A 25,955-nucleotide genomic window follows, 5' to 3' on the forward strand; every position below is an offset into this window, starting at 1 on the left:
GGGCACAGTAGTAAAATATTTCTTCTGCTGTGTTCCACTTGGTTGATTATATGTGCTTCATAGTTTTCAGGAATACCTTGATTTCTCCAGACACCTGGAATTACTTCACAGAACCCTATTACTCAAAATTTTCTTAGTCGGGGAAGCAGGCAACATCTTCATTAAAGCGTCTCCAAGACAGAACTCACATATGCTACAGAGCCGTGGTCCTTTCTAAAAGTGGATCAAATATCCCCACTGGAATTTTTTTAGTCATGGTCTGTCAACTCGCCTTACTTCCAGACTGGGATGTAGCTCTTTGTTTTGTAAATGTATTTGATTACTGCTTTTTCCTTTTGACAAGTGCTTTCATGTATTAAAGAAGTCATTGTTACTTTTTCGCTGGTGACAGAGATGTACCAAGCTCTCCTCAGAAAGCCTCGTTAACCTCTGCCCTCCATACACTTCCCTTTTTCCTGTTCTTAATCAGATTCTAATTTTTATTACGTACTGTAATGGATTATCACCTTCCAATTCTAATAATGGTGACTATGTCCGTAACTACTTTTAAAAAGGTGTAAAATTACCCTAACCACCTTTACTACCAATCTCAATCCTTAATACCAAAATAAAGAGCTCAGGTGCTTCTGGAAATGGAACATGATACAAATGCAAAGATGAAAACTTTTTTAAAAAAAAATACAAGAATAACTTGTAAAAGTAAGATCTGTAACTTGCTGAAGTCAATTCCATATGCAGACGGGTAAGGCCACTGAGCTCATGTTCAGTGAGGTGGTTCAACTGTTTTCTCCAGGTATCAAGATTAACCTGGTAACTTTTCACCCCAGTAAAGAGTATGTAAAACTAGACAATACTTTCACTGTGCTTACAGGCGCAGCTCAGTCAACAGAAAGCCACTCAAGCTTCCCTCATGGTGACTATGTAAGTATAACATGAATAATTTAATACAATTCAATTATGTTCCAAGATCCTTGACAGGGATATGACACTGCTTGAAAATCAGTCTCAATTTCCCTGTAACTAATTCAGTTTCACACCAAAGTATCCACAAATGCCATAGTTACTCTGAATACCATGGGTGCACACCTCGCTGGGGATGGGGAATGCATGAGCATCACTGCTCCATCACTCTGGGCTTTTCCACAAACTGAGCTGTAGTGTCTGAATCCTCCATGGAGGCTCCCACTCAGTTCTCCTTTAAAGGCCCAACAATAGCAAGACAGGGTTTTCCATATAAATAGAATTATTCCAAAAGATCAGCTCTTAAAGAATTTTTTACGCCTTTTGCTGTAAGTCTGGGGACCACCTATGTTTGTACATCTACAGAGTTCCAGTCAGGAACAGTCAGAAAGCTCGGGCACCTAAAAGTTGTAAACTAATCAATTAGAGCAATCTTAAAATCGGGTACGGGGTATTCAATCTCAACTTCCCTAAAATGAACTAAATGCCTACCTAATGTGTATTAAGTTTTTCCATATCAGAAATACACTTTCATAATGAATTTCTGTATAGTACTGCCATTCCTCTAAAAAGTCTGGGAAACAGATGACATGAAATCTACACCAAAGGTAGTTGAAAAGTCCATTCATAAAACTTTTATTCCACTTACATCAACTTAATACACATGTTCTGAACAGTTATGCTTGGATTGTTCATGAAAATTTCATAAGACATTAAACAAAGCTAGCCATCATCTCAAGTTATTTCCCTGTTAACTATTTTTACAGCACATGCATGTTAGGCAAGTATCAAAAAAAAAAATCACAAAAGCAAAAAACCTAAAAAAGTTAAATACATGGGTTTTTGTTTTACTGCTGTGCTCGATATACAGTGTCATTATGAATATCAAGCAATTCATTTTTTACTGCATCTTTACTTGTACATTTGTTCTTAGGTTGCTTAAACCATTTAAATACAAATAAAATGTGTAGCAAAAATAATGAAAGCAACAGCAGGTAACTTTACAAATAATGGAATGTGAACCGTTTCTCTGTCCTTCTCTAGAGAAAGCTGACTGGGTTATCGAACTGTCTTAAGGAACACTTCAGCTGCAATCAAAGATGTACACTTGATTGGAATATTCCACAGATGTCACATGTACACCTGACATGCAATATCTGTGGGACATCAGTTATCCACAGCCATGTGTGCTCCAGCTTGGATATTCAGACTAACTACACCTGTGGCTGCAACATTGATTATCCCTTTTTTCCATCGTGACAGACCAATATGCAAGCAGTCATCTTTGCCTGACATAGAAAGCTGTTTTAACACTGGCCTTGTGGGAAGCCACAATGTACCAAAAGTACTATGCCAAACATGTAAAACTTGTATAAAAATTTCACAACCCTATATTGGCCACCTCAGATGAAAACAGATAAATTCCCCAAATGTTAACTGGCTCTATTCCCCTAATATTAAACAAAACCACATGGGAAATATAGAAATCCAAATAGAAGTAACATAAACCTGTCAAATCGTAAACAAAAACTATTTGTGGGACAGCATGGATGACAAATGGTCTACTGTTTAAATTTCAGAATGAGGCAGACGGAACTTGGAAGGCTGGTTAATTCTCCCCTCCTTCTCCTGCTTCAGCTTCATCTCCTTGGGTATCCGATGTCCACAACTGTTTAGGAAAGAAAACAGAGTAACAGGTACATTACTATACACTTATTACTAATAAATAGCAAGTAATTTTTAGAAAGAAGGTTTATGTGTTAATAATAACAACTTCTAAGAGAGCCTACTGAGTACTGTGGAGAAAGAAAAGGCACACAGTAACATGAATCTCTTTCTTGGCTATGGCAAGATGGAAACTCAGTTCTAGATGACCCAACCCTACACTGCATTTAATGAGCAAGTTTATGAACAGTCAAAACCCAAGCCTCTTACTCACAAGGCTCACTAAAATATGACTAACAAGCAGGCAAGAATCAGACCTACTGAACAGCTAAATGTTTTCTTTCTCCTCAAGCAAGTTTTATATCCCTTTCTGAAGGTTTTTTCTGTTTTTTAAACCCCAAAATATTTCATCAAAATCTTTATCCCTTGGTTCTGTTCAGTTAGTTGTGCTCCCCTTTAGCAACTTTCAGAACACTGAAAGTTGCTAAACTTGGGCAGGGCAAGGAGGGAAGAAAATCAGGCTAAGCATGCACAAAATTTTATTTTCAGCTCCATAAAATCATACTAAGGAGCCATATATCAAGATTAAATACTAGCTAAGGAAACTAACCATCAGCTCCAGAGCAATAGTCATGGCCAAAAAATTATTTTGTGAACCAAGTATCTCCATTCTGGCTGCTTCCAAACTAGTCCCAGCCCAGTACGATTTGTCATCCCTCACTTTATGGAGTCAGAGAAGCATTAACACAATCATTCATGCTCTATAGTATAAGATGGTGGAACACAAAACCAACTAATTCTCTCCACCTACAGTGCTATACCACTGAAGTCTTACAGAACGCCTTTATTTTTAAAATCCATCATAAGAAACATTTAATGCTTTCAGGAGCAGAAGGCAACAGTGAACCTGCATAAGACCAGTAGCCTTGTCCTTGCTGTGAACATAATGCACGGTATCTGCACTTAATCTTCCTTGCTGAAGGCATTAAAAACAACAAATTATTTCACTGGAGACAACAGCACACCAGTAGTCTGTTTCTAGACCTGCACTGCAATCTTTACTACATTGTAATATTACATTAGTCTCAATTTCAGCGCTATTCTTGTAAAGAAGAGTTAGTAAGAACAGTTTTATGAGAATTCCATCAGAGGTTTCCATCCTAAATCATCATCCCTAGAATACAGTCACAGTGTCTTTCAGGATGAAAAAGACTTTCACAATTATGAAGTCCAACCATTAACACCACCAAGTCCACCATATCCCCAAATATCACATCTACACAAACTGAATACCTCCAGGGGTGGTGACTCAATCACTCCCCTGGGCTGCCTGTTCCAATGCTTGATAATTTTAGTGATGAAAATTTTCCTCATGTCCAATCTAAAATACACATCAATTAAGGTAAAAGGGCCTGAGTGCTTTGAAAGGGGCATTACCAATTTTACCAACTGAGATATTAAGAACAATTTAAAAAATCTGCTGAGTGGGAAAAGGCATAGGAAGAAGGAAATTATTTAGAAAAAAAAAAATCATAAGAGAGCAAAAAAATTATCTAGCAGTTCCAGTAAAATAGATGTTGACAGTATGTTAAACAGCACTCTGAACACTTCTTTGTCTTCAGTCCCCACTGAGAATGAACACAGACTTCTTCAGCCATACAAGATTTGAGGTAAAACAGAACCAACAACTGAGGAAAGTGCTACTGCACAGAACTGATCAACATGCTGAACCACTGTCTAAAGCCCACATACCTCAGACTTCCACCACTTGCATAACTAGCAAAACAGACCTTTTTTACGTTTATGAAATTCACTATAGTCTTTGTCAGTCACATATATATATATATATCAAAAGTTATTTTCTACCTCAAGAAGCTGTGGATAAACATGCAATCAATACAATTGTACAGATCATGCTAAGCATTTAAGGAAAGACATCATTCATTCAAGAAAATGGAATCTTGCATCTGTTTACAGCTTTATCCCTTGTAATGGAAAGCTCACATCAATTACCAGGCCTACTTCCCTAACTCACAGACTATGGTAGCTCAGTCCAACTTTTGTTCTTGAGTGAAACAATTTGCTTTCTAACTGCTATGACAAGCTTTACATTATTTTTACTGGGAAGCCGGCAATTGAAGTCAGCTTCTACTCTCTGTTTCAAAACCACTCATTCAGAAGGCAGCTCTTGAGCAATCCCACTCAAGGGGACAGTACACAGACATTGAGAGCAGTGCCAACCCTGTATTTGTCTCCAATACAGAGGTTGAGAAATCACTTCCATTTGTTTTGTAAGCAACAAATGGAACAATTACAAGTAGTTTTTGCTGCAGTGTTAAGTTGCAATTTCAGTGGAAAACGCTCCAAAAGACAAGAGAAATTAAATGTTAGACACAAAAGCAGAAAGTATGGCAACTCCAATTTTATACAATTGTACAATTTTACTCGTAGTTTTGGGATTTTTGCGAAGGTCCCTAATGTCAGAAGCACAAAGTGTTAACAAGGAGCTACAAGTGGCAACAAGAAGTGTTTCATACTTTTTATTTTCTTGCTTGCAGCTCTTCTCCCCACAGACCAAGGAGTGAAATAAGCCATTTAATTAAAATATAAGCAAACATGCAATATTTAAGTTTCACTTGCTTTAGATGTTTATCTTTGCCAGTTTTAAAGTTCAAAGTAGGGTAAAAAATAAAAGGAATTGAGACAGTTATGCTACAACTGCCATGGAAATAGCACTGATTTCCATTTCAGCTTTACCAAAATTGAAGCCAAACAAAAATCCTCTTAACAACAGGTCCTTAAATGGACTTGGTAGATGCTAGCTTTGTTTCCAGTTTTCATGTAGAATCTCTTCTTTGCAGATACATTCATGCAGAACAATCTATATGAAAACTGATATAAGCTTTAATGAGGCAAACACTACTGTATTCTCAAATGTTGTTTAACACTGGGTAGTAGGTTTGCTAGTCACAGTCCAGACTCATCATTTAAACATGCTAGATTCCTTGAATAAAATAACCTGAAATTCAGTTAACTTGTCATTTGTCAGAAAATCATGTTAATTAGCATGCCAACAAAAAAGTTAAAAACTAACTAGGCAGGAAAAAGATTCAGCTCAGGGTGATATACTATAGACTTGCTTGTAAGTGACAGACACAACTCCATGGCCAGGAACAAAAAGGATAACTTGGAGTGCCAGGAAGACCAATCCTGTAATCTATATGCAAAGTCTGATGATACTCACTGTCAAGTTGTCTCTCAGTAACTGCATTATTAGCGTGCTGTCTTTGTATGACTCTTCACTTAATGTATCAAGTTCAGCAATTGCTTCATCAAAAGCCTAGTGTTATAAAAACAAACAACTCTGTTAGCCATGTGACAAAAGGTTATGCAAATAATTTAAATGGAATTTCCCCCTCTTTGACTTACCGTTTTTGCAAGGGAACAGGCTTTCTCCGGGGAGTTGAGGATCTCATAATAGAACACGGAGAAGTTCAGAGCCAGACCTAATCTGATGGGATGTGTTGGTTGCATCTCCTTTTTACTGATTTCAAAAGCTTCTTGATATGCCTGTTGTGATTGCTCCACTATCCCTTTGGGTAAAAAACAAACACAAACAAAACCCACAACAAGTAAGTAATTCACACACTGTATCCAGACATACAATCAGGACTGTGCTCACACTTGCATGAAGAAACCATGTCAGGAGTGCCTGTGAATGAGCACTTTACCGAGTAAGTTGCAATTTAGCAAAGATTTTATTAAATTTCATTTTCAAATAATTAAAAAGGAGGGAAGTTGTTACTGACCAAATCACAGGTTTGAGCCTCTTCCCAACACCCTGTGACTACTTGCATTTACAAATGTTTGCAGCAGTTTTGTCACACTGAAGTTAAAACCCACCATCTACTTGATGGAGTACCACAATTTCAATGTGTTTAAACACTGAAGTGCATTAGAGAGCCACGTTTTAGTCACAGGAAGCACTGATGATCTTTGCCTGTCATGCTGAACCCTTTCAGTAACAGCCATCTATGAGTCTCCATTCAAACTGCTCTGCAAAGATAGCGTGGCATGCCCCAGCTCAAATAAAATATGTATTTTTAAAAGCTTCCAGCATAGTTCTATTTCCTATACAGATATGGAAAGCATTTTTACCTAACTTAGAAGTTCTAGTACCTACAAACTTTGAAGGGAGAAAGATTAATAATTTGGCTTTTTTATGTTAAAGGCAAATCTCATGTCCCTCTTAATTGGTTCAGTTGTACAAGTTATTAACACCTGGCAAAAACCAGCAGCTACAATGTTTATATGAAGACTGAAGAGCTCAACAGTTTCCTTTCTCACTGAAGGCACCTGAACTTAGAGCTGGTTCTGCCTGCACGAGTCAGAGCTCATGGCCCAACACAGCCCACAAGCTGCTGGGGCTAGGGAGAGGCTGAGCACAAAGAGGCACTTGTTCCTCAACTCTCCACCAGCAGCTGAGAAAAAGGTGGGCAGAAAGTCATTCAATTCAGATGCAAAAATCACTCCAACCCTAACATTTCTAGATCAAACCAGAAATGCATCCAGCATGATGTCTGCAAGAGTGCAGTCACACGTATTTCAAAACAAAGAAAGGAATTTTAAGGTAAGGACTTAAAAGTACAGCAGGATTTAAGTATGAAGTTTTCAGACTCCAAGTCTGAAAACAACACCAATACTCAGGATGTCTATACAATCACTATTTGTTCACCTTTAGATATTCACAAAAATTAAAGCATCATATTGTTCTCCTCCAAATGGAAGAGTGAGGACATGCACTGCACAGTCATCAACACTGGTCTCTCTGCACTCATCACTAATAATGGAATGCTTCAGATCAGACAGCTGCCCTAATACTTTGAAAATGACCAGAAGTTAGTACATTACAGTTGAGAAGAACTAGGTTTACTGTTAAGTTAAATTTAAAAACTGTGAGAAATGTTTAATTCTTGTCATAATGGAAAATCCTTAGAAAATGGTGCTGTTTATAAAAGGCAAAACAAGCAGAGTGAAAAATAAGTAACTTCAGGGAATGAAGCTGAGAGTGTTATGTTTTAATAATTTTTCTTTAACATATTTTCAAAACAGAAAGTGTATTTTTTTTCTCCTTATTTGAGAAAACAGTTACCTTTTGAGCAACAATTCAGAGCACTCAGTGTATAATTCGATGTATTCTGTTAATTTTTAAATCAGTCACACAGTATAAAAAAGTTTCTAACCTTGAATTCTTTAGAAAGTGCAGCTCCAAAGTTCAAGGATAAAATAGAGTGAGGTACCTGCTTGACATTCCTGTCTGCTAGACTGCCATAAGGAAGCCCAATTCCATAAAAATAAACAATGAGGTTTATGAAGATAAAAATCCAATTCCTAGAGTTGGAAGCTTTATATTGTTGCTGTATTTGTACTGCAAACGGCTGGAAGAATAGTGTCCAACTCAACAGCTATTCTTTCCTTAACAATAATTATCAACTGCTCTTCTTCAAGGTCACAGACAACATACAGGAAAAACATGTGACATGAAACTCTGAAGGTGGGGCATGAATTGAAAAAATGGAAACCCACTGGAAAATGCTCAGCCAGGAGACTGGGTAAATAAACTTTAAAAGCACTTTAAACAAAGATTTTCACAGTCTAATTTTAGAGCCCGTAACTTAATCCTCAACAGAAAAAGAAACTTTGGGACTTGAAATACTGTACCTCTTATGCATATGAACAGAGATGACCAAAATCACCAAAGGAAAACACAGTAACTCTCTACAACAGATCTAAAGCACTGTAAATGTAACATACAATTCTGCAATCACCAACACTGGGTCAGTGTGCATGCAATAAACATCAGAAATCAAATTGAGCCTTACATACTAAGTCTGAGGATCTTTGTGTAACTCCATTGTCCAGCGTGCTAGGAAAACTGGGCTTCACTATGTAATGTGGATACAACACATGCCAGTAAAGCAGACACATCTATCCCCCAAAATTATTCCATGCTTGCTTCCCATCTATGCCAAACTCAATCTAGTCCCTGAAGTCCCACAGACATCGTTCTGTGCCGTACTGGGGGGGTTATTAGCTTAAGAGCAGCGCAAGCCAGGGGCTGCAGGTGCTCAGGAGCCCCACAAGGAGCCGAGCAGATGCTGCCGAGGGCAGACTGGCACCGCACAGCTCATCACGAATCCCCAGCTCCTGTGGGCCTCAGGGCAGCCCAAGTGAGGAGTGTGACACACCAGGCTGGCTCTGTGCTCAAGTGTGCTGCTCCTCAGGGCACACTGCCAACAGCCCTGAAGTGGCTCCAGGAAACAGCCTGGCACTGATTGCAGTGAGCTGGATCTCAACTAATGCATTGCTCTGAACTGAAGGGGACTCTGCACGGAGGCAGCAATGCTGTTAGGGTGTTTCCAACCACAGCACATAAGGAACTCAAGAAGTTGAGTACCTAATATTAACTTTTTAAGCTAAATTTAGACAAAGGCAACTTACCTGTGATTATGATAAGCTGCTTACATGAAAACAATTCATTTGGACATTAAACTACCAGAAGAAATTACAGAAAATTTACAGAATAAATTTTCCTAACAGTAAGATTAATTTTATTAAACCTTTTCTCCTCCAGGTTGTTTCTTGTCTCTTTGCTCACTGAACCTATGCAGACTTCTTATAGTCTGTAGAAATGCAGGAGAAATTGCAAGAATAAGTCTTCAGAAAGCTACAAGACGACAAAGAGGTAAAACCCCTGACATTCAGCCAGACAGAAATGCATAAGCTGGTATTTCAGTGATAAACTAGATAAATGCATTCGGAAGTTGGAAACAATATCAAGATTTTGTGACTCAGTGTCTGTTTCACGCTTCCATCAGCATGTACGTGGAAATTTTTGTACCTCCTTTGAAAGCCAACAATCTAGGATTTTCCTTCAGACAACAGGAAGCCTATTACTAAAGAAATTTACATACAAATCAGAATTACTCTAAAATTAGAGTTGTCACCAAAAGCAATCTAGCTGGACAATGTTTATCCATGAGCCGACATACAATACCTTTCTTGTCATCTCCAGCAGCAACCTCAGCCAAGTAACGGTAGTAGTCTCCTTTCATTTTCAAATAGAAAACTTTACTTTCTGCTTGCGAAGCATTAGGGATCAAGAACTTTTCCAACAGAGACTAAAAGGGAAACAAAGAACACAGTGTTTTGAACATATGCTGAACCAACAATTCAATTATATTTCAATTTATTTCAAAGTCAAGACAGCTTCACTTCTTGCTTATTTTCTTCACATCCTACATAACATAGTCAGCTAGAGAACGTGTTCTGGATTCCAATTCCAGATATAAAAGGAATGCTGCAGTGTGTGCTTTAATGGGGAGAAGGAGGCTGTGTCAATTTAGCAGATGAGTTTTATACGACCAAAGTATGGCTTTCTATTATAGAGAACCCTGGAAAAAATAAGGTAGTCCAAAGACTCTGGGCAGAGGGTATACCATGGAAGAAAGTCTGCATCCACAAAATACAATAAAAGGATTTGATATATCAGTTGCCAAATCAGAGACCAAATTATTTTACATACACAGGCAATAAATAAGCCTCCTTAGCCCAGTTCCCATTAACTTGAATGCTCTATTGGCATCACCAGCAAGAAACCACAAGGTGAACCTGTATTCTTGCGTTTCCAGTCAGCTAACAATCTGGCATTCAGCTCTGTAGCACCTCTATTTGACTTTACGTGCTACCCTAACAGGTATTTCCTTTATCTTCCACAGCAAAGGTAGCTCTCTGGAGTCACTCCACCAAATCCTCCCCATGGGCTGACAGTTAAGACCAGGTTTTTCTAGATTATTCTAACTGCTTATTAACATAGCAAGTTAACATAGCTGAGGCAGTCATGTAATTTAGCAAGAATTCTATTATGATAAAAAGAAAAAAAGGGAAAAAAATTGCTAGCTCCAACACATTCAGTCAAATTAGGTACAGGCTTGTCAAACTTTGTGATATTGAGTGCTTGAAGTCAGACTTTAAAAGAAAAGCCAGTTATTTAAAAGTCAAAAAAGGTACAGCATACCTAAATAGTCAGAATTGAATCAGAAGCTGTTATGTATACTTGGTGAAGGCTATGCAAAGAATAATTTTTAAAAGAGGTTTTAGTACAAATTTTTTGGCCATCTCTTTTTTTTTTTTCCTTGTAAATTAGGTGACTGACATTACAGTTTTCCTTCAGTTTTTTAGCTTTTATTTCCAAGGATACCACAGAAAAGGACAAACTAATTTAGTTCCAACTTACAGAATGATGGCTGCTTTAGAGCACTTTCTCTCAAGGCCATTCAGCAGGTTAAATGAACCTCTTACAGGAAATATTCCTGGGATAGGCATACCCTGGACATGGTAGGCTGCAACTACTTGCACTGTGACATAGGCACCTGCAGTACCAGCTCTGCTTAACAGGCCAGCTATTAAGCCACAGAAAACTGTCTCAAAATTCACAGGAAGAGCACGAAGAGCAAATCTAGTCTTGGTTTTTGTTTTGGTTGCTTTCTTCTTTAATCAAAGTACTGCTAATCCATTTATATGAATAATGAGTATCTACTGGTAGATTTAAACTTGCATGAAACTCCTCAAAATGAAGTGACCCATCACAGAATATCTCTCATCATTTCTACTGCAGCAGAAAGATAATAAAGAAATCAGGCTGACAGTCACGAAAGTCAGACAATATTCAGCCACACCTATGCCACAATGAGGTAAAAACCTGTAAGTGGACTTACTTTAGTGGCTTCAACAGAGTGGATTTATTTGTTCATCTTTAAAATTAGGTCTTTCCAATACTGTGGGACTTGGTATATAACTTTATTTTATAACAACACAGGGAGACACTGAAAAATACTGCATGTCCTCACTTCCCATCCAAATGACAGCAGAGACAATTCTTTGGCAACAGAAGGAACTCAACACAAGCCAGTCAGCAACACAAGTATTTTTCTGGAGACAGTCAAAAGGGCTGCCAAGCTGCCTCATGCCAAAGGCACCCTTCTGAGGGCATCCCACCACGCCAGGAGAAGGGTTCAGAGCCAGCTCTGTGCCAGTGAGGCTGGAATGTAGCAGGAGGCCAGCAGGTTTACGGGTCACACACCTTAGCTCTCTGTAACTCCTTACACACTCTGTCCTCAGTAGAGAGTTTCAAGGCTTGCAGTTATATCTTCTTGAGTGCCAAGAAACTTCAATGACAACTGAAGGTTACCAGCTGCTTTGAACAAGGCTACTTATTAGCTTTTATCTGTGAGATTTCGATTAATCCAGGTATGTCAGTCTGCACTTATGCTTCTGGCATTGTGGGGAGTTGCTCTCCTTCTCCATCCTCCATTAACTGCCCAGATCAAAATACTTCCAGTGATTCCACAAACAGAAATTATTCCTCATCTGTATAGAAGGTCATTTGATTAAAATGTACAGCTCTGCTCACTGACACAGCAGCAAGCTCCAGGATTTAAATTTCACTTTTAGATCACAAATAAGGTAAAGTAGTTTGCAAACTGAATGGGTGAATTGCACCAGGAGACAGATAGGAAGAAAGACTACTAATTGTCATCTTAAACAGACAAACACTAGCAGGGCAAAAGGAGCTTGAACGCTGTAAATCTTATACTGCAAAAAGTTCTAAAGCCATGCTGAATTTCAAAGACTGATGAACTGAGAAAAAGTCCCTTTGAACAGCTATTCACAGAATATAGCCCATGCAAAGAGACTCCAACTCAAACTGAACTGGGAGCTTACTCAGATTTGGATGAAAGAGTCTATTCTATACAAACAACACGTAGGACTGGTGTGCCACATATCTTTGGAAGAATTTGATTTATGCCAAATACTTCATAAACAGCAACAATAAAACCTGCAAGCATATGAATATTTAAAAGCTAGCATGTGAAATGATTGCAAAGAGATCTCCTCCCTATTATTTATTTAATCTTATAAATTAAATTTCTTCTGTTTGTATTAGTCCATTTATTTCAGAATCTATTTTATTTTAGTGGTGTAAGTAGACACAGACCACTCCTTTAAAGTTAGCCTGAAGGTTCAGGGTACACAGATTTATCCTAGAGTGGCTGTGAAAGCATAACCTGCATGGAGGTGGTATGGCTACAGAAAGCCAGACAGGTAAGACCAATGAAGCTACTAAGCTTCATTGTTCAATTACAGAAGATAGAAGAATCAAAAGCACAGCAAATTTAACAATTTGTTATCTGCCAACATATCAGCTTATGGAGAATACTGTTTATCTTGTGGATTATTTTAATAGCTTTTGCTTTAACTTGCCCACCTTCTCTCTGCTTTACCAGTGGACAGGGCAGTGTTTATCAGTATAGAGCTGATCACCATACAGGCCACTAAAGTGGTAGCAGCTAGTCCAAGACTGGATTTACTACATTGATGTGATCTGCATCACTGCAATGTGTACAGTGCCCTGACAACTGCAGCCCATAATGTCTGTGATTACATTATATGTAGTTAAGGTTTCATGCTTGTTCATGATCTTCCTGCTATGACATGAAACTCCCATCCAGGTTTGATATACATGAATACATGGGCAGTTATTTATAGCATCGTGATCAGCATCTGGTAGGAACATTTTTCTGAAGAAAACTAAACGACCATTCCCTGACCTTGAAACTCCCCCCGCCAAGGACACAGCAGTAATTGGCAGAGCTTTTAATTTGACAGCAAGGATCTAACTGTTGTGAAACAAACCATACCACTATTGTCAACTAGGCAGACACAGCAGCATTTTAAAGCACTTTTCAGCCCAAACCTGTAACATCTTGTACTTTTTTAAGTCTTTTCAGAAAGATTTAATAAGAATTTTTTTTTTAATTTTTTTTTTTTTAAAGGGTATGTTTAAATCTGAGTATCAACTCTTACTAATATGCTGGCCGTTCAAAGATCAGGCTTCAACGCTTCACACCTGCAATTCTGGTTATGACTAAGTCAGCAGCTTTCTGGTTCTCTGGACTGGCCAACAAACATGTTTGAACTCGCAAGATGCCAGCTCTGCTCACACATACCATTGGTAAGATTTGGTATGCTCCCCCACCCTCAGCAAGTACTAGAGAAAAGTCTTTGTCTCCAAAGACATACCAGAAACTATCTGCACACAACTTGAATTATCCTAATGGTTAACTTCAATCCTGGCTTGTTCTAAACACTGAACTGGAGACATAATGACTTCATTCTTACACATATTCTACTGCCTGAACAGGATACAGTCAACAGGTGGCAACATGAAGCACATCACATTTTGAGCCACTTCGATGAAAGGCTCTATGTACTTTTTCCTGTGGTTTTGCACAGAAAGATAAAGTTTGAAATGTTAAGTTATTAGACTTACCTAGGAACGTGAAATAAGCCTAAAAAGCAGTAACAAAAGAAACCCAACAGCCAACCCTCTCCTAAAAGTCTGCCTGCTTCTTACTGCAAATGGACATGTGTCAGTTGTCAAACTATAAGGCGAGGCCTGCAGCTGAAGATGGGAAGCCAACACAAAGACTCGGAGAGTCCTTTCCTGACACTTGAAGCTTAAAAGTACTCTTGTTTTAAAAGCATTTGCATTTTTGGCAAATGACTTGTGTAGGCCAGAAATCTATTCCCAAATCCACCATCAGAGCATTAAATAATTTTATTTTAATGCTAAGTCTTGCCTTGGTGCTTCTAAAGTACTTATTTCCCTTTATTAAAGGCTTGGTCTCAGTACATGTTATTGCCTATAAATTTTAGAGATGATTGTGCCAACAACTTGATTTTCTACTTATATATTTCCCTCCTTCCAAGCAGGAAAAAAATAGCCACCAGATTCTACGAAAATGTAGTAGCAAGTAGCATAATACATATAATACGTAGTTAAAAGTACTAAGAACTAGAAGCCTTATTTTTAAATATGCAAAAATTAATTATTAAGATATCTAACTGAATAAAAACACTAGAACTATAGGAGAAATAAAAAAGATATTATTCTTGCACAAAAGAACCAAGGTGCAGAATGGCAAAACTTGAAAAGAATACACTGATAAACTTTGGTACTTTAACTAGTATCAGTTCTCTGAAATAATCTCACTTTTTGTTTAATAAATAAGCAGGCTTTTTGTTTTCATGCAGTATTGAAAGACACTTAACAATAGCTTTGCTTTTTCTAATTTTGAGAATAAACTACAGAAGAGTACTACCTGAACACTTCAACTCACTTGTCACCCACCCATGGTATATGACATAGGGATGAAGATCACATGGAAGAACTTCTTTTTCTTTTTAATTCATGAAAGAAACTTTTGGTTTTTTAAGCTCAGCCTGAAACTAATTTAATGACAACAGCCTGGTATTTTCATGATGTAAGCAGCATTCCACTATCTTTCTCCAAGACATTATAAGAACACAAGAGGGATCATACTGGCTGACAGGACTCCTCTGTCTGCTAATCTCACTGTGACACTGCCCAAAAGAGGATGCCACTAGGAAAACACATTAACAAAGCAAGAAAGAGTCAGGCTTCTCAGCCTCCATCAATGCCCAGGGACTTCCTGAGCCAGATGTGGTTTCTCTGGAGGAAGTAACCTTAAACAGGCTTCTTGTCCATTTTACATACATTGTTCAAACCCTCATTACATCAAAATAACCTTAATACCCACAAAGCACCAGAGATGAAGCTGCAGATACCTGTCTACCTGTACATGAGTGTTACTTTTTTCTTTAAACTACTTCTCAGTTTCATTAAAAAAAAAAAAAAAGAAAAAAAGGACACTGATCAATTCCCATTATAATCTAGCGAGTCATTTTCCATGACTGTTTTCCACAGGAGGATTAGGAAAGTTACAAGCTATAAACCAACACATGCAATTAGCTGCACTGCACATATTGGCACACACACTATAAAGGCTTTAATTAAATAATTTGTGGCCAGTCATTTTATTTACATACATACATCTGAATTGCTGGAGAAAGGAGATACATATTTGCATTTTTAAAAGGTGTATTTTTAGACAATCCCTTCCCAAAGCCTGTTTTGACCCAGGCTTACTATGCTGCTCCTGATTACAGTTCTGCCCAGAGTTTGGTATTAAGGGCTCTGCAACTGCTGCCTCATGGGTAACCTCCACCCCTCTTGTGAAAATCAAAAGGACTGTTCTCAGCCTTCTACTCCAGCCAAAAGTGAAGCCACGCTTTAAAGTCAGCCACAGAATTCTTTCTACTAGTTTGTTCATTAGAATAGCAATACCAGAAAAACTGTCAGTGGCTGCTGAGGCACTGGAGATCTCTGCTGAAACATCTGCTAAAGAAGGAAACCAGCCTGCTGCCTTTATCAGTACCAATTATTCTTTCTTCCCATCCAATTGGCTGCCCACAGAAACATCAGTTTGAGAAAGGTGATGAGGCTGGCTGGAAGAGATGAAGCAAGAAGCATGGCCCTCAGCAGGAGAGGAATTCAGAATTTGGGACAAAGAACCTTCAAGGGGGAGGGAAGACTTTGACTGTGGAGTAATCTGCAGTGTTTATGCAGCAGTGGGAGATGTGATGTGCATAGGGACATGCTAAAATCAGGAGAAAGGTACACCTGATTAGCAGTTTTGCTGTAGTCAATCTAATGAAGATCTGAAAAGGAAATGAGTAGAGGAAATGAAGTCTAAGTAATAAGACAGTAACTGAAAACAAAATATATAAAAGGACTAATGGACAGAAGAAAATCCCATATGACAGAAACAATGGCAAGAAATCTTAGTTTTTACATAAAAATACTACTAAACCAGTGTAAATGTGTTTCCTTAGAAAAAAGAACAAAAGCAGCATCACATATGGGCAGGCAAAGGAAACATGAAAGTAGTAGGACACCCTGAAAAATCATCTTTGTGCTGAGATATATGCCAGGGGAAAGATACAAGTCAGTAAGAAGTAGGTGTATGCACAAAAATGCATACAGGATGCTTGGCATGGACACATCACTGGCCAGCAAAACAAGAAACAGCACCTGAGGCAAGGAGGAGCATCATCTCAGTTCACTCTTTTACAACCATACATACAGCTACCTTTGCAGATCTGCCTTCCTCAACTTAGACTACCATGTCCTTTACTAGCTAGTTTCTTCTACTGTTTTGCTTTCCAATTAGTATTTATGGGAAGGGAGACAAGTGTGCCCCATATCAGGATACAGTCTTGAGATAATTCAAAAGACTCCTCAGGTGTTTCATACAAATTGTTACTGTTTTTTACAAGCATGTGTAACAAACACGCTAATGAAGGACCCAAATTCTGAAGCACACCCAAAAATACCTCCCCAATTTAGTAACCCACTCTGAAGAAACTCATATGAAAGGCAGCAGCTGTAAAGATACTTAATAGAAAAACATTAGGATTAAAGTCTTAATTATCTTGAGGTATCACTATAGATCTTAACAAACAGTCTCCACTGAGGATCAAAGTCAACATGCAATTTTTACCCAGGCCTTTTTTTCTCAGCATCACCTCATTAAACTGCTTCTTGAATATTGGGGACTTTCATCAAAATAAAATGGTATCAGATGCACCAATCATTATTCTTTTCATAACATCCTCTGAGAGACTTGACGTAATAAAAAACTGCAGCCAACTGAGTTGGGTGAGAATTTCTGCCCAGGATGTAGGTCTCAGCTACAGCTATTGCAGATGTACTCCAAACCAGAACACATCTTAAGCTGCCTGAAGAGTACAGTTTTGGTCTCTAAAACTCCCCATAAACATGATGTAACACTTTCTATCCTTGCTCAGAAATAGAAGCAGGAGCCATTTATATTTTATCAGCTTGCACTCTGGGCAGATTTCAAACCTCCTGAAGCAGAATAGAGATTGACTAGGGGTTTGCTATAGCACACAATGTTAATAAAAACATTTCATTAGGAAAAATGTCATTTTAGCAATGTAAACCTAATCTGGACTAGGAGAAAATAACCAGTTAAAATATCAGATTATCTCTGTTAAATCTTTTGTAACATAATCACAAAGGGTAATATCCAGAAAAAAACCCACCACCACCAAAAACCAACTGACAACTTTTCTCTGCCTCATTTGAGCTGCCTTATAGAATCACAGAATCAAGTAGATTGGAAATGACCTCTGAGATCATTAAGTCCAACATGTTTTATCTAATAAAAAAATTTAAGCATTTACTGTTGGTCTCAGCAGAACATGATTTATTATTACCTCTCCTTTGAAGAGGCATTGCCAACCTTCTGTCAGATTTCAAGAAAAATAATCCACTGCGCAAGAGTTAACATTCAGTTAAAAAAAAAAACAAACACGTTTAAGAAATAATCACAATCTTAATTCTCTTCAAACAACTTTAACAGCACAAGCTTTCTCAAACTATTTAACAATGGTAGGCAACTACTGCCTGAATGAACAACGAGCTTCGGAGGCATCACGATCTGATGTCTGTCCACAGCAAAGTACAAGTAAAGCATTTGAGAACCTGTTTCAGAAACACACTTTTGTCACACACACAGTAATGAGACAAAAGTTTCCAGATAAAACCAGAGATCGAGAGTATTTGTCCATACAGATGTGCACAGCTAATGCACTAACTCTGCTCATATTCTAAATTTTATGTTTCTACCACTTACAGCTTCCACAGGCACAAGAAGCAGCTGCTACATTAGCAATGCAGTGTTTCTGCTTCTTAGACTTCTAAGCAACCAATGAAGTTCTTCCTTCGGCAGCATAAAGAAGATGAAGAGTTATCTGTCACAGGTGACTAAACTATCAACTTTATTTTGCTGTTTAGAACTGAGTATCAGCAGTAGGTACATGAAGTACTTGAACAATGAAGGCTGCTGTCAAATAAAGCAAGTTGTCACTTCAATGCTTTTCAACAGTATAAGCGCTTTGTACCTTTTTATTGTAAATCAAAGCAAATTATTAAACATTAATGCCAAATGAAGTTAGTACAGCAGGCTAGGTTATAATAAAGGTTTTTTCTACTTTCAATAAATGCAAGAGGATGTAAGATACACGTACATATGTGTATACACATGTGAAAGCAGAGAATGTAAGAAGTAGCTGCATTTATGCAGAGCACTTTAGCTGATTTTATGATAAATGGGAGCATTAAACACACATGTCAGCATTATGGATGCCCTTCTTGCTAAGATTAAATTTAAAACAACACAAGTAATCTCATATTTAAAGTGATCCATGAATGATGTTTTAATTATCAAAGACTCAACAGTTTTCCAACAGTCTAATTGCTTAAAAAGGTAAAGGAAATCACTCTAGCGTAGTCACTGTTTTCACTGCAGGCAAACAAAACAACCCCAACAAAAAACAAACCAACAACCCAAACAAAAATAAAAAACCAACAAGAACCCCAAACCTGAAAGGGTGTAGCTACAATCAGGGAAATGACTGAAATAATGAGGTTGATACAAACTACCTCTGCTTCCTACCTTCAATATATATGAGCAATGATACCAACCAAACCCTTACTGAAAAAGCCAGACTTGGAGAGTTAATCAAAAGCTTGAATTGTAATCACCCTTGTAAGTTAGAAAGTCCTTGCTACATTTTGCTCTGCAATATATAAAGTTCATTCAGAGAAGCATTTGTGAACCAGAGTACTCACATATTTTCACATATGCCACTAACACATTACCAATTACCATCTTTCAATGCAAATTTTAATAATTTGTGATGACATCTTGGGTTTTATGTTCAGGTTTGAGTTCCACAGCATAAGAGAAACACATATACTGAAGGGACTATGGGGCTGGAGCACAATGAGGTACAAGGCAAGGCTGAGAGAGATGGGTTTCTTCAGCCCCAAGAAGACCAGCTGATTTTACTGCTGTGTACAGCTGCTGAAAGAAGATGGAACCAGACTCTTCCTTGAGGTCTACATTGACATCATGAAGCAGCAGACAAGTTGAACATGAAAACACACACAAGTATTCTTTCCTTAACAGTAAGCATGAACAAATATTAAGACAGGCTGCCCAGAGAGGCTGTGGAATCTCCATGCTTAAAGATACTAAAAATTTGACTGACAAGGCCTTGAGCAAAGTGATCAAACCAGATCTGTTCTGAGCAGAGTTGAACACAATGACCTCCCTTCTAACCTAAATTCTTCTGGGCACCTAACTCCTAGATTTCAACACATCAATCACCCCGTTCTGTGACTGACATTTTTGCAAATAGAAGGTTCTACAAATGCCTCTTTTTTTTTTCTAAAAAAAATGACACAAATCTGAAAGACACAGTGCCATAAAAAAATAATTAAGCAAGCCTGAAGGAGTCACAGAACTGAAGGTAGTGATTTTCAGTCAGAATACTGAATTTTCTGTTAGTATTAGATATTGTCATAGCAAGAAGGTTATATGGTATTGCCAGTCTACTAGTTAGCTGTGCACTTTAACCATGAGGACACATTAAGCATACAGTGCCTGAGTTTTAAAAAGACATTTTACACATGTGCATGTCAAAAGCCCTATGGCTGTAGAAGACCAAATTTCCTAACCCTGTCATTAAGAATTACTAAACATTTTATCGAAGTTAACATAGTTACTTATTAGACGTTTGCAGGCAACTAGAAAATAGTGCCACGGTAATTTGAGACTGATGGCAAAAAGCATTAATTCTGTGGTATGTTCTTTAAAAAGCCATTTAGATGCATTCAGAATGGAATTACACTCCCTCCCCCCAGTGAACTGCAGCCCCATGACAGGTTACTAAACATTCTACTCCCCCTCTCAAAAATATACATAAAGAAGAAATGTAAACCTAAAGCCACTAATCTGAGATATAAATGAACCTTCTGCTCTCACAAGTACCACTTGTAAAAAGTGAAGCATCCATAGCAAGTGCAAAGAAATCTCAAATATGAGCACACAAGGAGCACCTTTTTACTCTCCTGAGGGTGACATTCAGAAGAAATAATGTAGTGAAAAAAACAAAAAATTCATCTTACTGGAAGGTCCTAAATAATACCATTAACCTGCTGCTTTTCTGGCAGGAAAGGAGTGAGGAAAAGTGCTGACTAGCATCTATGTGTAACAGTAACTCCAGAAAGCTGAAGGGCAGCCAAGGTTTGCAGAAGTTCTCCAGACTTTAACAACTAAAAGGGCAAAGAAATGGTGAGAGGGTGCTTAGGCAATGCCAGAGGAGATTTATTTAGGGCACTTCTGTGGTGGAACTTGGAGGGGGAAGCAACATCACCTAGAAAACTGGGCATCGGGCAAGAACATGGGAACTGTCACATATTGAGCACTCTGGGGGCACGCAGGGACTGCTGCAGTATGCGCCAGCCTAGGGAAGAGTGTAACTAACTGGAACCACATTCCTCCTAATGTGAAGATAGCCAGTCATGTTTTCAATTATTAGTTTACATTTAGCTCATGTAAGAGACTTCCTGAAAGCCAGCTGAACTCCTGAGAACTTCTAACATACAAGCAGGGCAGGGTGTTACCTATTCAAAGGCCCCTCCATTCTTCTCTGTACTTCAGAACTCTTGTTAGCTGAAAAATTCAGCTTACTGTGGTTTAAATTTGAATCACTTCAGTTACAACTCACTGTTCTACTAACAGCAAAAAGCAGTTTAAAGAAAATCCACACCTGTTATATTAATAATGATTTTTATTATGGAAATGACAAATAAAATATTATTATTGATCATTATACCAGTACTTTAGACAGACCTTCCTTTCTGCTATAAAAACTGAAACAACATGAAGCACACACTTAGCTAACATGAGGAAAAGTAATTAACTAAAAGCTTAATTTTCTATATCAATTGGAAATTTTCTATAATACTCAAAGCACTTTTCAGATAGTCAAGTATGGCAATGTACTTCCTTACACACAGCATCACACACATTGCATCACTATTGAAGAATTAGGAAATACCATCTTCTCTCTCTGTAAATCAGTAGAAGAGATGGAAACGAAGCCCAGGCAGAGTTTAGCATAGTCAGTATCTACAGGATTAGAGGAGCTATTTCTTCCAGAACACTAGATTTCATTCCAGTAAGTGAGAGAAGAGAGCAGGAAGCTGCAGAGGAGCCAGCTTTGGCCACACTCTTCTAGTCACAAATACATTCTCTAAATTGCTTTCCTCCCTTCAACACTGAAGTTAGGACAGCAGTCATACTCAGCTGTGATGTAACACGCCTGGGCATTAAGTATCACTTAAGACACTAGCAGACAACTGAAGACACAACAACAGCTAAAACAGAGCCACAGCCTCAATAAAAGATACAGAAGTTGCAGAACTGCTTTTGTACGCTAGTAAGTAAGGCTCATGATTACAAGCTTTGAAAGTTTAATGTTTCAGGTCTTATTAGTTAATGCCATACTTCACACCAATTAAGATTGGCTAAGCCTTGCTTTTCACTTCTGTAAACAATATAGACTAGATTATGCTGCATTAAAATAACAGAGATCTTCTGAAAAAAAACCCCAAACCCTCATTCTACACTTGCATGTAGCATTGTGCAGACAGACTCCTGTTTATAATAAACAACTGAATGTTACCACAGTTCTTTTTTCCTCTGTTAAAGCAAAGTGGATAAAGCAATACAGTCAGCCATATTTCTGGGTAAGAATGTACATGCATAGGATACTTCAAGAAAGAAAATAAGAGTATGTTTTAAAATATAAGTCTAAATCTTCAATGTAATTGGCAGTATCAAAGGTAGCATGTATCACTTGAAACTATTTTTAAATCCTATCCTTTGAATACAGAAGTTTTACATTTTTCTTTTAAAATGCAAGCCTAAAAAAGTAGTTTCATTACTGCTAATTGCTTCACAAGGCATTGTTTCTTCTGGGCAGTAATTTTTCTTTAACATATTAAGAAAAATGGGACTGGAAATGTTAAAAACTAGTCAGTCATTAGCTTCTTAAAAATAGTAACATGTCAAAAACCAGCAACTTCTTTAAATAATACATGTCTCATTAACACAAAGAGAAATTCAAGTCCATTCTGGGATTCAGATTTAACAAGACTCTCCACCCAAATTCCTGCCCCCCCCCCCCCCCCGGCACTCTAGCTGCTGCAGCAAACTCAAAAGCTGGGTTTTGTTTTATTCTTTGTATTTAGCATGCACAATAAAAGCTAGTTTCACCTTTTAACTTACCAGATAAAAAACTAATAGCAAACACTAAATTCTTCTAAGGTTGTTAAGCCTAGATTTAATTAAAATAATTTCTTAAACCAAAATGTAGCTGACAAAAGACTTTCAGATCACCCTGAACTGAAAGCATCCACCCTGACTTTCCCATTAGTAAAATAATGAAAAAAAAAAAAATAACAAACAATTAGAATGCCAGATCTGGATCCTCATTTCCTTGGCTTGAATAGATGAGCCACCAGTTTACAACACAAGTACTAGTAAATCAGTTCTTTCCTATTAATAAGTTCTGTGTTTCATTTTCAAAGTAGAAGAGTTATCCATACACAAGATAACATAACATACAAAATTGGGTGTGTTACAATAACCGTAGCAGCCAGCCTGAACTGGAAGTTCAGTTATCCATTCTGACTCTAACAGACCCTTGGAGAACCAATCTTCTAGAAGCTATGACCACCCATATCATTTAGTTGTCTTGCACAACAAGCAAAATTTATGCTATTCATTGATCTTAACTTTCATGTGGTTAGATCAGATCTTCAGGCATTTAGCACTTCCTTCATGTCTCATGTCATTCTGTCACCTGCAGGTGATCCCTTATCACATAGGGGATGACAGCCAGCAGTGCCCACAGTGCAGTGGACAACTCTATTGCTAACAGTAACCTCTACCTCACAATTGGTTGCAGGACTGAAACAGCTGCTCCTTGTGTGCTCACTGAAGCACCACAAGCATGTGCACATGAAAAAACCTGACAATCTGGAGAAAGCATTTGGAAAGAGGTTTGGATTTCATAAACTGGCCTCCCAGTGAAAACACAGCATTGTTTGCTGTGCACATGCACACTTCAATGTAACTACAAGTCTCAAAAAATGCCTAACTTGACCACCCTTATAGTTTGCTACAAAAAAAAGCTTAAGCAGGTACCACAGCATTTCTACTGCCTCTTCCTGCAGGCAATTTTCTGCACGGCTGAGTCATAACTAACATTACATCATCTTACCCAGGGAGGGGCACAATTTCCATAGAGTAAGAATTACCTCTTGCAACTACAGCAGCATATTAAAATTGCAGAAATCAAAGAGATATAGGATACAAATACTGCATGAAGGGGCAAGAGCACTGGGGAGGAGAAACCCCCAAATTAAATCCATATACAATTCAGTCTCAGGGAAATAAGTTGACCTTTCAAAACTACTACTTTATGTACAATAATGTTTCTACATGTCTCCAAATTTATTAGCATTCATAACTATAATTTGTATATAAATAATCAGCACATTAGATGTAAAGAAAAATTCAGTGATTTTTTAAACCTTATTGTCAGAAATGGCATAGGAGACCACAGCCTAACTGACAGACTAGAAATAGTCCCAGAGGGCCCAGCACCATTTACTCTGCAACTCTAAGTAAAAATGGATCAACAGTATCATTATTTCTCACCAGCACATCATTGCAGATGTCTCTTAGCTCAGTCTCAATTTTCTCTCTGTATTCTCGAGCCATCTGCTGTTTTTTCTCAGCGCCTTCCGTCTTTTGTTCAATACTTGAGACGACTCTCCAAGATGACCTACGGGCTCCTACAACATTTTTATAGGCAACAGAGAGAAGATTCCTCTCTTCGTTGGACAACTCAGCTCCTTGCTCAGTCACAGATTTCATGCAACTTGCCATGTCATCATATCTTTCAGCCTGCTCAGCCAGTTTGGCCTTCTGCACCAGCTCATTTTTATCCATGCTGATATTTCTAAAGAGGAAAAATAGTGAGGCATTATTCAGACATTGGTCAAGGACAAAGGTGTTTTAACTTCATAGGCAGAACAACCTGTATTCTCTAAGAAGTTTGTAACTGTAAGAGGTACAACTGAAATCCAGAACACAAGGCATACTAGCAGCACTGGATGCTCAAACACATGGAGTAGAGAGTTAAAGCCACTGCTTCCTCCTGAAAAACGGTAAACTTTTAAAAGTATGTTATTTTAATAAACACAAACAAAAGTAAAGATGAACTAAAACCAAATAATTTCTCTTATGCACAAAAATCATTCTAATTCTCTGCCACCACTCTTTCGTAAGACTACATTATCAGTGTGGCAAAACCGACAAGGAAAAGATCCAATAGTAAGTTTTCCACAGGAGACAACCAAATAAAGGCTGGACAAACAATACCAAGCAGCATTCTTCATAGAATCATACAATTACATGCAGAGATACTTCACATAAACATCTGCAAATCAAATCCTGCACGGGATGTTAAAAAAGTCAGAATGCAACTAATATCTAAATTGCAAGTTGTTCACTTCCCACAATGCTAACTTCCTTTCCCAAAATGGAAATCCCCACTATGGGATGTTCTGTGTCAGGTACTGCTGATCTGCCCAGGAGGCTCTGTTTTCAGAGACAAAAGAAAATTTTACTACTTACAAATCAGTATTTCAGATAGCACAACATTGCTGAAATGGTTCATAATCCGTCTTATCAGCACTTAAAAAAAAAAGTTAAAAATCAAACTCTGCTAAGCAGAGGTATTGAGAAATTTCTTTTGGCACAGGAAGAAAAAAAATACTTGTTCCTCACCCCCCAGCCTTCCATGTATCCTAATCTGATCATTTGGAGGAACCGGTAATGTGCTTTGGGGATACATTATCCTTTAAAGTTTAACAAGATTATTAAAGCACGAACCAGTTTTGGTCATTACATATATTTCTGTATGTTCCACACACCCCAACCAAGCATCTTCATTTTTAACCACGGAGACTTTTGCCATTTTATATGGAGAAGCAATGGCAGGGCTATGTTCTGTCTCTGGGAATAAATTAAGCACATTTTAACATTCCAGGTGACTGCAAGTTTTAACAGCTCCTGTCCCCAACATGGGGGCACGAACCCCCGTTTGTTTGCAAACGCGCCTTGAAGAACTTGCCCACCCCGCGCGCGGCGGGGTTAAGGAGCCATTTTAAAGCAGCCGTTTGGCGGTGGTTATTCACCACTCGCCGTGACCGGGGCAAACGTGGCCACAACGCCGGCCCCACCGCCAGTCCCCGGGGCACCGCAGGCTACCGCGGCAGCATCTCCGGGCGGCAGCATCCCCGGGCAGGCCGCCCTCCGCCCCCGCGGGCTGGGCGCTGCCGCGGCTCCGGCACGGCGAGTGCGGTGACAGCAGAAAATGGAGCGGCCCGGGGGCGG

At 38.3% G+C, this 25,955-nt stretch overlaps 1 protein-coding gene across 1 annotated transcript; it reads right to left on the reverse strand.

Annotated features, from left to right (window-relative positions):
• Nucleotides 1-1,569: 1,569 nt before the first annotated feature.
• YWHAZ (tyrosine 3-monooxygenase/tryptophan 5-monooxygenase activation protein zeta) lies at nucleotides 1,570-24,716 on the reverse strand. The gene is made up of 5 exons (XM_015617837.3): nucleotides 24,213-24,716; nucleotides 9,683-9,806; nucleotides 6,055-6,218; nucleotides 5,870-5,965; nucleotides 1,570-2,629 (listed from the first exon to the last, which is right to left on the reverse strand). The coding sequence occupies exons 1-5, from the start codon at nucleotides 24,504-24,506 to the stop codon at nucleotides 2,570-2,572; spliced, it is 738 nt and encodes a 245-aa protein (XP_015473323.1). The 5' UTR covers nucleotides 24,507-24,716; the 3' UTR covers nucleotides 1,570-2,569.
• Nucleotides 24,717-25,955: the final 1,239 nt, after the last annotated feature.

Source organism: Parus major, chromosome 2 (assembly GCF_001522545.3).
Source record: "Parus major isolate Abel chromosome 2, Parus_major1.1, whole genome shotgun sequence".
NCBI lineage: Eukaryota > Metazoa > Chordata > Aves > Passeriformes > Paridae > Parus > Parus major.

What these genes read in the sequence shown, in the direction of transcription:
- YWHAZ (XM_015617837.3), bottom strand. Translation starts at nt 24,506, where the DNA reads ATGGATAAAAATGAGCTGGTGCAGAAGGCCAAACTGGCTGAGCAGGCT. An exon ending in ACATCTGCAATGATGTGCTG is followed by an intron (nt 9,807 to 24,212) that starts GTGAGAAATAAT and finishes TTTCCCTTTTAG; the next exon opens with TCTCTGTTGGAAAAGTTCTT. An exon ending in CCTGTTCCCTTGCAAAAACG is followed by an intron (nt 5,966 to 6,054) that starts GTAAGTCAAAGA and finishes TTATAACACTAG; the next exon opens with GCTTTTGATGAAGCAATTGC.